Below are 15,961 nucleotides of genomic sequence, written 5' to 3'. Positions count from 1 at the left end.
AACAACTTTTGGTTTCATACTATCTTATTAATAAATATGACTTGTTTTTCTGATTGTCTATTTGACTTTTACAATTCCTTGGCTGGTCCTTTGCTTAATATTTATTGGAATTATTTTTCACTTTCATTCTATAGACTATAAACGGTAAATCGACTGGAACTTACGTAGTGCTTTTCTACTCTAACTGAATGCTTTGAGCACTTTTAAAATTATGGTAGGGAATTGTGGTGGTATGGACCCTACTCAGGCTCTAACCCATGGCTCTCATTTCTAGCCCTTAATAGTCAACTATATTATACTCTAATCTCCCTGATCCCAATTTAATACTGCTCCCTCAGCCTACGTGCCAGGAATATTAAACAGGACGGTCACGTGCACATTGGAGAGATGCTGCATTTTTTGTCTGATATCTGCTTGAGTTGGGTTGGAGAAGAATCCAGGTGGGGGAGAGAGAGGTTTATTTAGTCTTAGATGTAGTGTTATTTTTATTACACAATCTGATTAATTTTGACAATTTTCTGAGTTTATTTAAACTCATATTTTCACTAAGCTCCGATATCTACTCAAAGATAACGCAAATGACATATTAGCCCACAAGTGTCAGCAAACTGATACTTTCCTTGTCTTATTAGACATGCCCATGTGATTTATAAACATCAGACACAGAAAAAAAATACTTGACTGCATCTATTAGCACAGTGCTGTCAAGGAGATCTGGCCTTACGGGGCTTAAAGCCTCAGGAGCATTGTGGCAAGAGCTAGAGAGTACACAACACCTTTAGTGGCTGGTAAATAAACAGGCAAATTGAAAGAAGTGATAACAGTAGGCAAGCTAAAAACAAAGCAAGCACGCCACTTAAAAGTGTTAACCAGATGACAGCTGAATTTCTTGCATGTCCAAGACAAGAAATTCAAATCACTTTGCATCAAGCTATTTCTTCAAATAACCTTAATACGATAACATGAGAGAAATGTTTGATTTTGATCTCTTTCTATCGGTGAATACTTTAATAACAACTAGAATGTGATTATGTTTTTGTAAGGAGCTAAAAAAAATTATTGTGTCAGTACCCAAAACTATAAGCGGTGTTCCATCAGGAAAAGGAAAGCAAGCAATGCTTGCCTTATCAGATCTAAAAACAGACATAATGTTTTAATCGACATTAAAACGTATCACAGCCTTTCATCTCATAAAGTTCCTAACCTGTTTGCATCCATCATTAAAATTACTGTAATCTTGTGACTGCAGCTGGCTATTATTACTAAAAGCTCCGCTGTTCTGTACTCAAAAGAATATAGTAGCTGTCTCCATCTCCTGTTCACAATGACCGGGGAGAGCAAGCTAAGAGGCCAGCAGCTTTTTTCTGGTGGTTTTGCGCATGAGCATTGTGGATAAACCTTTGGTCTCTATGGTAAACTGATAGCAGGCAAGCAAGGCAGAACAGTACAAATGCAGACCACAAAGTGGTACTACCACTTTGTACTGTGTACAGAGGGGTCTGGAAACAAAATGGTGTGGAAACAGAGCAAGCACTCAGTTATTTATCATTGTAACAGATCAGTTTCGTCTTGCTTAACCACTTTGGCCAACATATGTCATGATAAATAAAACTAATAAAACAGGGAAGTTGAACAGAAATTATTAATTTGTTTTAATATATCTTTTTTAGACCAAGGCCTCATGAAGAGCTTTTTCAGAGACCTCTGTTAATTTGGGGGAATATTTTTCTGCAGAATAATTCTTTTTATTTTCGATACTTTATGCACTTGTCATTGCTACAGTTTTATGTGCAATGAGAGTGTTTTCATAATGTTTTATTGCTTCTTTTCTTAAATTAGTGGTTTGAAAATGTCCTTGCCACTGTCAGCCAGTAGTTAATTTTGTTTTTAGTAATATAATAGAATATAATAGATTTATATGTCTTCAGTCAGGAAGGAGTGCAGAAAGAAAGTGAAAATGTCCATGAGAGTGCAGACGGCAGCACAAACTGTATGTTTTAATAAATACAGGTGAAACAAACAAAAAACAAACTTGCCAACTTGTACAGTAATTACATTTCATCTGAATAGTTGTTCCGAATGTGACATGTTTTGTTTTACCATGCATGCCATGTACTGTAATTTTCAGTGACATTTGTAGTGAATGACCAATAAAAAGCTCACTTGCATGTTAAAAAAGAAAACAGAGAAAAATCTTTAACTGTACAGCTTTTATAGCTGATGATGCAAGCTATAGATTGAGACGTTTCATTTATCTGTTCTTCCTGCTGTTTGCATGTCATGTTTAATGACACTGACTCTAATTAGGATTCGCAAACAGTAAAGTTCATTAAACTGTTATACAACAGACTTTGTTGAGCTACAGTGATAATGAAATCTAGAAACAACTTGTTTATGTATATGGTGAGATCTATATCTAGACAACAACAGCTTTGTAAAACCCATCCATTTGCATTCATTATATTTCATTTGCATTTCATTTTTCGTATATTTTCTTTGCCTGGCTTCTTGGCTTTAAACCACATTTCATATTGTTTAAATAAACACTTTTATAGAAATCAAATGTTAGAAATTTCAGTCTAACATTTTGCAGTGTTTTTGGCAAAACAGATCATATAAAGTCTTTTGTTAAAGCAAACTACATCTGTGCGTTCTCTCGTGTAAAATCAAGTTCAGTGGATATGACAAAGTAATTATGGGTTTTGAAATTACTTTGGGAAATTCAAAGCTAATTGTTGCTGTCAGCAGTTCAATGCTGGTATATTCCAAAATCATGTAAAAGCCTAAAACTATCAAGGCACTATTGGTCTGTATGAGGAAGTCTGTCTCTGATGATGTTACCCAATTGCACGCTGTTGGACCTCACTAACTTTGAGTGAGGTCAAAACACCACCCTTCGGCACTTTCTATGACCTTTACACAGGAAGTTGGGATTAAGGTAGATGGGGTGTGAAAAGGCATGCATTTTTATGAATGTGAACATATGTATGTGTGTGCCCGTGTGTAGTCACACAGTGTGTGCTTTCCAGTCTCCCGCTACCTCCTCCAGCCATCTTGAGCACTCTCATGTTGACTGCCAGAAGCAGCGGTTCCTATCTGCAGTGCGACGGAATCGAGATTGCTGGCTGGGGGATCATTATGAGGGCCATAAAAGAGCGATTTACAGGACGGCCAGTGAGTGGAGTCATCACCAACCCCCCCACCTCACCCCAACACACATACACACACACACACACTTTTTCCTGCACTGCACCATGCTGGATCACCAACGAAAAGCCCAAAATGGAGAATCAGAGGCGAGCGGAGAGCATGATGACTTAAACATGAAGGTGAGGGACGTGGCAGCTTTAGTGGAATCTGCTTTATGACCTGTGGATCTAAGCAAGGGAATAAGGTGCCAGTACATTTTTTGATCAGATAACAGAACGCCACAAAAGGTAGAGCACTTTCAAAAAGCACAAAAAATGTCTTGTCTTAAAGTGAAAAACACATACAGTATGTGGTACTTTTTTTTTACATTTATTATTATTTCTTTGGGGTTTTCTGTTGTTGTTGTTGTTGTTGTATTTTCCCACATATCCATAGCCCTGAACCCCTTAATCATCACGACTTGTGTTTAAATTATGGTCATTTTAACCAATTATAAAATGTGTAATACTAGTCCTAGTTTTTAACAGAAAAAATGACCTTGTTGATATATATTGTTTTAAACCACAGTTTTCACGTGATGTCAGATCTACTGGGACAATGTAGTGGACACGCCCACCTGGCAGGCATTTATCTAAATGTATTAAATAGTTTTTCATTACACTTTTGCACTGTGTTTTCAGCAGTTATTCTATGAATTAAGCTTATAATTTCAATATTTTAATGACAAGTATTGCAACATTTTTCTAATTAAATATTTAACCTTAGCTAACTATTTGGAAAATCCCTTCATTACATTTAGTTACTTTTACTTCAACCATTTGATCTCTACTTTTTTTCATTGCTTCAACTGTGTACCACAGGTATGGTATGTGATATTGTAACTGTGTTATCACAGCATCAATCTACTATTCATAACAGAATCCTTTACTTATTGCTTGCTAGTGCTATATTTGGTCATATATAAATAAAACAGAATTATTATTATTCACTATATTGTTAAAAGTATTCACTCACATATCCAAATCATTGAAGTCAGGTGTTTTAATCACTTCCATGCCTACAGAAATATAAAATCAAGTACCTAAGTATGTAGACTGCTTCTTCAAGCATTTGTAAAAGAATGGGTAATTTTCAGGAGCATGGTACCATGATAGCCACTTTGTGATATTTCCTTGCTACTAAATATTCCACGGACAACTTTCAATGGGAATGACAGCAACTCAGCCACAAAGTGATAGCCCTCCTAAAATAAGTGGTAGTGGTAGTACTCAGAGGTCACCAACTTTCTGCCGAGTCAATCACTACAGACATCCAAATTCCATGGTCCCTAGAAATTAGCTCAACAACAGTGTGTAGAGAACTTCATTGAATGGGTTTCCATGACTGAGCAGCTCAAGCCTTACATCTGCAAGCACGATATAATTCGGCAGATGCAGTGCTGTAATCACCAATGGCTACCATCGGACTCAATAGAAGTGGAGATGTGTGGCAGTTGCCAGGAGAACGGTACTTGTCTGCATTGTGACAAGTACTGTGTAAAGTGTAACGTTTGGTGGAGGGGGGATTATGGTGTGGGGTTGTTTTCAGATGTTGGGTTCGGCCTCTTAGTTCCAATGAAAGGAACTCTTACTGCTTCGGCATATTCTGGATAATTTCATGCTTCCAACTTTGTGAGAACAGTTTGGTGTTGTCCCTTTCTGTTCCATCGTGAGTGCAGGCTAGTGCACAAAGCAAGGTCCATGAAGACATGGATGAGTGAACTTGGTGTGGAAGAACTTGCACAGAATTCTGACCTCAACCCGATAGAACACCTTTGGGATGATTTATAGCAGAGACTGCAAACCAGGCCTTCTGGTCCAACATCAGCATCTGACATTACAAACATCTGGAAGAATGGTCAAAATTCCCAGTTCTAGATGCAGTGAAGCATCCCCACAGCATAATCCTTCCACCACCATGTTTAACTGTGGAGAAAGTGTTCTTTGGCTTGTAGACCTTTCTTTCTCCAAACATAAGCAGTGTCGCTACTGCCAAAGATATATACTTTTACCTCATCTGACCAAAGGATGCATTTTCAGTATGTTCAAAAAGTCATTTTAAACAAAAAGATCATAAATGTCTGGACATGTACACTCTATCCAGATTTGAAACTGGTAAACAGAAACAGGGAAAGTGAGGTACTCAGAAGAGGACTTTTGAACATCCACTATTCCATCACATGTTTAAGTACAAATCCATCTGCCGAGGAAGACTGTGTTATATAACTGGAAGCTCCAGGAGAGCTACTGAATGGAAATGTGGGGAGAGGTTCACTGTCTTTCAAGGAAAATAAAAGAAATGTCAATCCCAGTTGAAAATATTCTTTACATTTGAGTTTTAGCACTTAAATCTACCAAGTTGTCTACAGCTTATCAAAAACATTAAACCTGCAGATGAAGAGCAGCGCATGAAAACAAGCATAAATCAAAGCAGCGTAGTCATCTAAGGAACGAGTCATGTTTGCCTGCATTTGCAATAATCTGTTAGGCCACCAAGGGGGTACAGAAAGACGACGGGGTGGGGTATGAAGGTACCGCTGTGTGTTTTTGCGTGGGGATGCGTGTGAGTTGGAGAGAGAGAGGAAGAGACAGAGGTCCTCCTCTCTCTCTCTGCTCCCCACTGTTTGCCAGTCTAATCAGGCCTGCTGTACCCCTGTATATTAGAAGCCAGTTTGTGGTGAGCCCTGCTGTGTGTGCTCCCAACAAGGCCCCATTTCCCCAGGCTACATGTCTGAAGCACACCCTGTGTTAGAGAAAGGAGTGTGTCACACATTCACACACATACACACAAAGAACCTGCGGCATTATCTGAAAAAATCCTGTCTCCTTTTCTCTACTTCTCAATATTGCCTTTTATTCTCATGTCTGGTCTTGAAACCCTTCAACCAATATGTCATCTGTATTTAAACAGTTTACCTTCCATTTCACTTTGTATCCCTGTGTGTATGAACATCCTTTCTGATTATCCTGCATTGGCAGATGTTCTTTACTTGCGCTTTTGGCAATACACACACACACACACACACACACACACACACGCACACACACGCACATATACATATATACATATACATATATATACATATACATATATACATGTACATATATATACATATACATATATACATGTACATATATATACATATACATATATACATGTACATATATATACATGTACATATATACATGTACATATATATACATGTACATATATACATGTACATATATATACATGTACATATATACATGTACATATATATACATGTACATATATACACACATATATACATGTACATATATACACACATATATACATGTACATATATACACACATATATACATGTACATATATACACACATATATACATGTACATATATACACACATATATACATGTACATATATACACACATATATACATGTACATATATACACACATATATACATGTACATATATACACACATATATACATGTACATATATACACACATATATACATGTACATATATACACACATATATACATGTACATATATACACACATATATACATGTACATATATACACACATATATACATGTACATATATACACACATATATACATGTACATATATACACACATATATACATGTACATATATACACACATATATACATGTACATATATACACACATATATACATGTACATATATACACACATATATACATGTACATATATACACACATATATACATGTACATATATACACACATATATACATGTACATATATACACACATATATACATGTACATATATACACACATATATACATGTACATATATACACACATATATACATGTACATATATACACACATATATACATGTACATATATACACACATATATACATGTACATATATACACACATATATACATGTACATATATACACACATATATACATGTACATATATACACACATATACATGTACATATATACACACATATACATGTACATATATACATATATATACATGTACATATATACACACATATATACATGTACATATATACACACATATATACATGTACATATATACACACATATATACATGTACATATATACACACATATATACATGTACATATATACATGTACATATATACATGTACATATATACATGTACATATATACACACATATACATGTACATATATACATACACACATATATACATGTACATATATACATATATATATACACACATATATACATGTACATATATACATGTACATATATACACACATATACATGTACATATATACATATATATATATATGCGCGCTTTTTAAAAAAGCTGACAAAATACGTGACTTCGCCTACATTCTGTAAAAAGCTACTGTTATTTTCAATAAAGAAATAAAGATAAAAATTGAGGCTGACTGAATGAATGTTGTCTTTGCACAGAGTGTGGGTTAGCAGCTGTGAAGTGTAAATTATGTCCTATTCTGTGTTTGCTGTAGGCCACTCGTGCTAACAAAAGATAACACGGATCGCTAAGTTGTCCAAGTAAGAAATTAAAAAAAGGTAAAATTTGGACTTTCATTCTCAACTAAAGTCAAGCGGAAGGATACTCATAAAAATGAGTATCTTAAAGAAACAGCCAATAAAGCCACTTGAGCTTTGACACAGTTTCTTGCATTCAGAAGCAGCTGAACACCAACACATGCTGACCCGGTAAATGGAAAAAAGCACGGCCTGTTTTAAGCCCATCAAATGGTGAGAGACTTTGGGTTGCTGGAATAGCAGCACAGTGGTGGAGAACGCATCAATGCATTGTGGCAGTGAGGATAAATAGACTTTATGGTGCATTAGAGACTCACACAAACATAGAGGCTATAACAAAATGTGTCAATCCTAGGATGTATCAAATTAAAAGTAGTCTCCTCCTGTGTATATTGTCATGTTGTAATGTTGTCAACAACAACTGCATATAGAGGCTGAATAACTCGCTTTAGCTTTGTGAATTAAGGAACTAGCAGCATGGCTAACTGCTAACCTTTCCACAAACACAAAGAAACCCCATCAATTCAAAATACAGGGGCCAGGACCAGCATGAGAAGGGCTTTCAGCAAAGATCCACTATGGAGGCATGTCAGTGGTAATGTGCACCACATACAGTTCTGCATTTGTGCGGCTGTCAAAGACAAGAAGGAATCTAATTTTATTTCTATTTTTCTCAGATTTTTTGAAACGTATAAAATGACAATGACTACTTCTCGTAAGACAAAAATGTGTTTATTTGATTTTAGAGATTTATGAAATAACGTGTAGAGCAACTAAATGTAGCATATGCTTCCATTTAATGTATACAGCAGATGTATGATACAGCCTGTGAGCACTTTTGAAAAGCACATTCACCCTGTTGTTTATCATTGATTCTCTACTCCAAGTTCTCTTCATGTAAAGTAAGTGAGCTGTTAAGTCAAGCATAAAAGTGTCACCTTAAAAGAGCGCATTGGTAAACACATCTCTTCTACCCGGGCTGGTTCTGAGAATTACAAGGACATTTCTGTTGAAAACAGAAACGACTATTATGATGTCTCTTTCAATTAAGCCCGTGTTTCCATCTCAGCCGCAAATTCTACATTTGCAACCTAAAAAACAAAAGACTCACCCGCTTTTTAATAAGATGCAGAGAATCCAGAAGGATCTTTATAGTAAATGCCACAACTCATTAGGCTAATTACCCTATCACACATTTACTCTGCTGCTAATAACAAAGTAGGCAGAGAGACAGAGAGACGGAGAGAGAAAAGCACACATCTCCTCATAAAATTGGCATTCCAGCAATTAGTGAAAAGAAACATTAAAGCCTGCACAGGCTTCCTGAGCAAAATAATTAAAGAAAAATGGCAGAGATGCTGATTCTCACTGCTCTTCTCCTTTCAAAGTCTACAGCCCCCATATGAGCACAGCACAGAAGCATAAAAACAAAGTGCTATTTGTGTCTTTTTGCATAATTTCACTCACTGTGGGAGACGGAAGTGAAGTCAAATTTAATTGTGTTTATAACAAGGTGCGTTTAGTCATTAGTTCCTCACAAGGGCAACAGTCAAGCCAAAAATTCTAATCTGCTCAGCACTTCTTTGAGTGCTTAAACACAACTATTTCAATAGGAGATTTTAAACAGCACATGCTGGTGGATTCTTAGGGCTGCCTCCAAGAGCTAATTACTGCATTTTAATGACGGGCCATTATACACATTAACTGACTCATTCGACATTATATTCTCCATAGCACCATTTACTCTCATCTCAATCTACCCTTTACCCCACTGCTTTTTTATCACATAAAGACACTGATCATCTACAGCTACGTTTGTCTGTAACACTACGTTTCACAGACCCTGCCATTCTGTGAAGGTTCATAGTTGGAAAGGAGATATCTCAAATGGAAACCTTTTCTCAATTTAATGATCATTTTTTAAATTTTAATCCCCTTATAGGCATCTGCATGTGTCCCATTCACTCAGTGAAGCAATAGGGAACTACCAATCCAGCACCCGGGGAGCAGTGTGTATAAAAGGGTACCTTCCTTAAGGGTACCTCAGGATAACTGTTCGGTGGATTCAAACCCTCTACCTACTGACCCATCCCACCCCTAGGAAGACTCCTAACAGAGTAAAATGACTAAATATTTACTGAGAACTACTAAAGAAGTTCCACTCTCTGAACTTTCACTTTCATTTGGGGAACTACAAGACAGACGCTGCCAGTTTTCCACCATAAGCAGCTACTTTTTATGCACTCATGCAGGTTTCTGTTTTTTAACTACACTTCTACCATCTAGCTATTTATTATTAATAAAGTGCCATTAAAGTTTATGAGAGTGTTTAATTTCAGTATACATGTAAAGTATTAACAGCTAGTTATTATTAACTACTAGTGTTTTTGTTTGCAACTTATTAGCTATACTGTGTTTGTGAAAACTAAAATAAAATCTGGAATATTCTTGCCCAGAAACAAGTGTAAAAGATTACTTTATAAGGATTGTAAAGATTACTTCCTTTGTGCAAGCAAAATCAAAACTGCAGAGAGAAGAGCAGATGCAAATATCAGAGCTAAACAATACAGGTTCTTCCCATCACTGTCTGTTTGGTTTTAATCACTGCTACCTATACTCTGGAATACCTGATTCTAATCTAACCTGATGGACTGGAAATTATAGTCAATGCAGGGGTGCAATTCAAATGGGATGCACATATTTTGTCTTTATATGATTAAAGTGCCAGTTTAGGACAGTCAGTTCATATAATGCAAGTCTATTCTTGTCAGCTGTAGCTTTTAGCTTAATAATAAAAGCAAGTAGTCAACAAACAGGTTTTATAACTGAGATCGCATTTTAATAATTTCAAACATTCTATATGTCACAGCTAGAATTAGAAATTCGTATTGTATATGTGGTTGAGAACTGTTAAAGGAGGAAACCAAGATCCAAAACTCCCCAGAGGAAATGGAAGAGGGGCTGATTCCACCACCACAAATACACCCGGAGCTGCTCCAAACATGGTGCCTCACATCAAAGACAGCCTTGTATCTCAGTGGATCAACCAAGGACTTTACAGTGGCTTGCCTCAGGTCTGCACATGGGGGGGGACTCACATCTCCAGCAGTGGCAGATACACCGTAGGTGGGACCCTAATACCATACAGTGCTGGGCAGCCTTCACTCAACAAATCAAGTTAGTTGCTGATATTCTGGCAACACCAGGAGATCAGCCAGATTGATTAAAAATGCCTGTCTATTTTGAATAATTTACTTCATAAATAGATAATATAAACTCATTATAAGGGTTTATCAATATTCTAGTGATGAGCTGAGAGAAGAGGGAGGTGTAATTTGTATCTTTTTTTGCTGGCATTTTTCTTTTGCTGGCATTCTGGGTTTTCCCCAAGCAGTGATTTTATATATATATATATATATATATATATATATATAAAATTTATTTATTTATTTGTAATGATTAATTGCACTTTAATAGCACAAGAAAATTTGCCCCAAAAAGCAATTTTTTTAAATATAAAGGGTTTTACTGGGCGACAAAATCAAATTAAAATCAGATAGAGAGAGAGAGAGAGAGAGAGAGAGAGAGAGAGAGAGAGAGAGAGAGAGAGAGAGAGAGAGAGATGTAGACTTTTAAATAAAAGATTAGTCAAATGGTACTGAAAGTGTGACTTGAGATTTATTTGCTGATCATATGATTAATTTGAAATACAAAATACAGAACTTCCACACAATCTGAAAATGTAAAAAAGAAATTTACTACACAGCATAAATGTCAACTTAATATATCTACCAGTGCCGGGCAGCTAATATAAAAACATAACCTAAGCAGCAGCGTAACTCTGGTAACTACTTTCTTTATTTCCTGTAAACTGTATAACCTTTTTCTTTTGTAATATTGCTGCACTTTACACAGACATTGGCCAGAACATAAAGTAAAAGCCTGTAAAATAAGTATTACGAGTAATTGTGACACATGATGAAATCCGTTTTCACAAACATCTCTATTATCTCTATTAGTATGGTTCATGTGTTTCTACTTAAATGAACATCTATTCACAAGTGTGATTCCAAAAGAAGCTCTCTTTCATCTGAAGAGTGATGCTTACCTTTGAAAATGGCTGTTGGCGTGAAAGAGAAATAAATTATGTTTTACAATGTTGATCTGGAGTCAAGCTAAAACCTCACACAAAACAAATGGCCAATAAAATTTCAAATATCACTTTCAACAGCAAATAAACAAATGATTTAAATTTCTTTCTTGTCCTCTTCTGGTCTGCTTTATTTTTGTTGGCTGTTTGTAATTCAAAACAGTGAGTTTGTAATGAGTGATAATTATAACAATTTAGAGCCCACCTCATTATACAGACAACTGCTGCACTATGAGATGCTTTTTTTTTTAAAGTCTTGTAACATTTACACAGTTCAAAGCAGAGAAAACTGAACTGCCTATGATGAGTCAAGGAACAAAGGTGCTCTTTGGTTTATGAATGACATCTGAAGAAAGCCCCTTCAAGTATAATTCCAAAAGCTTTTATGTCATGGCTAGTTTGAGAGAATGCATTAAAAACAACACTAGTGCCTGTGTCCTTCATCGGTGAGTAACACATCAAGTTAATTTACTAGAGTCTCTTAAAGTCAGCATGAAATGAAACATTTCTTCAAAGGGGAAAAATTGAAATGTAATTCAGAAGCAGAAGGGTGCACACTGCCAAACTTCATGACACAAACACATGGCTAAATAATCAAAACAAAAAACCACTGATAAACAACATGGTCTTTCTCTGCTTCTTGTCCCTGGTCATCTTTACATATTTATGTTTTCAGACTGGCTTATAGCCCTTACAGTAAGAGATGTCTCATGAAAAATGTAACCAACCTGTAAACAGCCCTCTTGTCAGATTCAAGCTGGGCCTGGGGGTCAAGGGTCACACTGACAGAGCTATTTGTTGCTGCGGAGGCTGCTGGGATGTGGACCTGTGGGGTCTTGGTGTTCTGTTGAGTCGTGCCCGTCATCTGGTGATATTTAAAATAATCACAAAATGACTTAATGATAAATTTATGTTCTTTTTTTCTTACATTGGCAATTATGACTTTGAAATATTGCTTTTGTTTTAGTATCATCTGTGATGTTGCATATATATGGTGATTAAGGATGCTAATACGCTCACAGTAACACTCCTAACACGGCAGTGCTAAGATTTAATGGTTATCAATAATTTAAAGCATGCTGACATGCTCATATTTAGTAATTACCACTAATTAAGTACTTTCAAAATCCTACATCATCTCAAGTTATCGCAGTTTCATTGCGATAACTTGAGACGACGATTTTCAGAAAACTTGACCTCTGACCTCTAACCTTGAGGTCTAGATCACTAGATCACTGAGATTTGAACTTGTTTGTTTTTAGTATGTGGCCCTTTGGTATCAATTTGGAAATCCTAGGTTATCACACTCACAAACTTGGGTGTCCATGTTGACTGCCAACCCACCCACCTGGCAGGGTGATGACAGCCCCTCAGATATATATAAAAGTCATTTTTTAAAAGTAATTCTTGTAATTGCTTTTCGAAGCAAGTAAGGCCACAACATGCACTGAATTCTGTCAGACGCCAAATGAGGATGTCGCTGGCATGAATCATTATGGCTCGACGGGTCAGTGGCCTGATGATGCTGTTAAGCAAATGAATTGTGAGTGAATGAGTGAGTTAGGACAGGTTGAGTAATTGAACAAGACACTTACAGATCTTATACACTGCTGTTAAATGATAAATATCCAGTTTGGAACAAGAAACTGAACAGTGAATTAATCAGAATATAGAAAAGGAGTACAAAAGATTTCGACTGCCTCTGTCAGTAAATGTTTAGATTTTATATATGTCTTATAAGATGCACAAGTCTCATAAGATGTTTTTGCTTCTTTTGAAGGTATTTGTGTTATGGGTGAGAAAGAGGGCTAACATGTTTTACAAACATGACCACTCGTCTCCTTGATTATCTTCTTCCTTCATTCCACTTTTCTCTCTCATTCGTTTTTTATGAGGATATGAATGTAAAAAAAAAACCCATCCCCCTTCTGTTTTTTTTCAGCAGGGTGGGGTGGAAGGAAGCTTCAAGTCTTAATCCCAGCACCAAATGGGAAATAAATTAGGTTCTTCACACTTAACTAGCTCTAATTTGCATTTGCCAAGCACACAGGCTGCAGCTCGGGAGCTCTCCCCTGGCACTAATCCTCTGGCGAAAGCAGACAGAGGTGCTATGAACAACAAGCAGGGTTAGATGGTCAGATGAACCTACTCTATTCCACCATCACAGGATGTCTGTGGCGCTGAACAAAATATTCTCTATTCTAATTTTTCTGTACTATTATGTATTATTCTTTCTGGTGATCACTCGGTATAAGCTGTGTATTTTTACACAGGTATCACTGTATCTGTAAGTTATTATTTAAAGCTAATGTTCAGCCAGGGATTCTCTTTATGTGCTTTATCATCTTTTATGACAGCATCTTTTTTCATGTTCACCCTTAATAATTCTCATAAACTTAAGGAAAAGTTACAAACAGATATGATTTTGAATAGTAGATTTAGAGGCTGGTTCACTACAAATAGCTACACATTTGTTTTACATCTATGAATGGTGCTGTACTTTAGTTCTCACAAAGGATCACCCATCCAAAATTCTATACAAGTCTGTTTAGAACATATCCTTGTAAAGAACATCAGTACATCTGCCCAAGAGCATGGCTTGTGAGTTTGCCAAACTATCAATCAGCCCACAACACAACAAGCTAGCTCCACACTAGTTCCACTTTATATGTTTTAGGCTTTGTGCTAACACCTGGAGGCCAGATAGCAAGTGTGGCCTTAGTAGGTTGGAACTGATTGGGCTAACGGGTAAGTAGACAGGACCAAAGGCAGGTCATGATATCATTGAGTATATGGTTTAGATTGTATGTCATAGAATATGAAATGATTTGTAATTTAACAAAACATTTTGTGTCATTTTCATTTAGTTAGTTTCTGTGTTCTCACAAAAATCAAAACAAATTCAATACCTCAGCTCCTGTTGAAAAGAACAGCCTAATGCATACTGAGAAAAGATAGCTAGATAAAAAACAAGGGCATAAATCCACTGTCAACAAAACCCCAAATGTTAAACGTTACTTTCATTTTTTTAATTTTTTGTTTAACCTCCTAGGACCTGACGTCCACATATGTGGACATCACATTTTGGGTTATTTAGACCAAAATACTCAATTTTGCTCTTCAAGGGCCTGATATCCACTTACGAGGACATTATATTGCTACTGTTCTATCAAAATTTAAACAAATATCCTCATATGTGGCTCTGATTTTTCATAAAAACAAAAATAAGGTAAAAAAAAAAAATCTGGTAATTCTTTGTTTTTACATTCATCGGGTTCCAATATGCCCAAATATCAAAGAGAAATTAAAATTGCATGCCGTGGAGGAGTTCGGGTCTTAGGAGGTTAACTCCAGAAGTTGTTTAAAATGACACTATGTTTAAATCATGAGAGGCTGCTCTTAAATGTGTACTACAAATCATCTTAGAAATTCAACTATAAAACAGTAAAAGTTTCAGTTTGGGTAAAAATTTGAAATGATTATTTTTCAAATCTTTAACCGTCAATCCTTCTCATCAGGTCCGGATTTATGCTTGTTGGCACATCTCCAGTTAAGTAAGCGCTTAGATAACACAGAAAACCTCCATAAGCCAAGCTGTGTGTTCACATTAAACACAATAATCCAGGGGTTACTGTACAGAGGTTTGTACCATATGACAAGTCTTTAAGTTGGCGCCCTAACCTGTTGGCTCTCCTGGTACGATGGCGGAGGAGCGCTCTGGGTGGCCATCATTGTCACTGCAGATGCTGGGGACACATGTTGCATCATGGGATAGTTTCACATTGAGACTGGGAAAGAAACAGACAAGAAAGAAAGAAATCATAAATCCAGTGCAAGCAAGCAGTGATTGCAAATTCTATGACAGCAGCCACCACCAGGTGCTGCTATGATTAAATCATACGAGATGGGTTTCTCAAACACATCATCTCACACTTCTATCCCTTCTGCACTTACTAATTTATTTCTTTGCTATATTTCTCTTCAGTCTACTTCTGCATGTGTTGCATAGAGCTCACAGAACAGTCAGTATTAACACTGAGTGATCTAACAATGCTGACAAGCAAAAAGAAAACAACCTGATT

General features: G+C 36.3%; 1 protein-coding gene across 2 annotated transcripts in view; it reads right to left on the bottom strand.

Annotated features, from left to right (window-relative positions):
- pknox2 (pbx/knotted 1 homeobox 2) overlaps nucleotides 1–15,961 on the bottom strand; it is a 103,225-nt gene that overhangs the window by 26,482 nt on the left and 60,782 nt on the right. Inside the window, exons 2-4 of one of the 2 annotated variants that reach the window (XM_006800512.2) lie at nucleotides 15,561–15,667; nucleotides 12,608–12,744; nucleotides 11,838–11,849 (exon numbers count right to left, since the gene is read on the bottom strand). In XM_006800512.2, coding sequence (XP_006800575.1) covers nucleotides 11,838–11,849; nucleotides 12,608–12,744; nucleotides 15,561–15,647 — 236 coding nt within the window. In that variant the 5' untranslated portion in view covers nucleotides 15,648–15,667. The remainder of the gene's footprint in view (nucleotides 1–11,837; nucleotides 11,850–12,607; nucleotides 12,745–15,560; nucleotides 15,668–15,961) is intronic. The other variant, XM_006800513.2, reaches the window with a different exon arrangement.

Source organism: Neolamprologus brichardi, chromosome 10 (genome assembly GCF_056152115.1).
Source record: "Neolamprologus brichardi isolate AB-2024 chromosome 10, ASM5615211v1, whole genome shotgun sequence".
In the NCBI taxonomy this organism is placed as follows: Eukaryota; Metazoa; Chordata; class Actinopteri; order Cichliformes; family Cichlidae; genus Neolamprologus; species Neolamprologus brichardi.
This window is presented reverse-complemented; position numbering and strand designations above follow the sequence as displayed.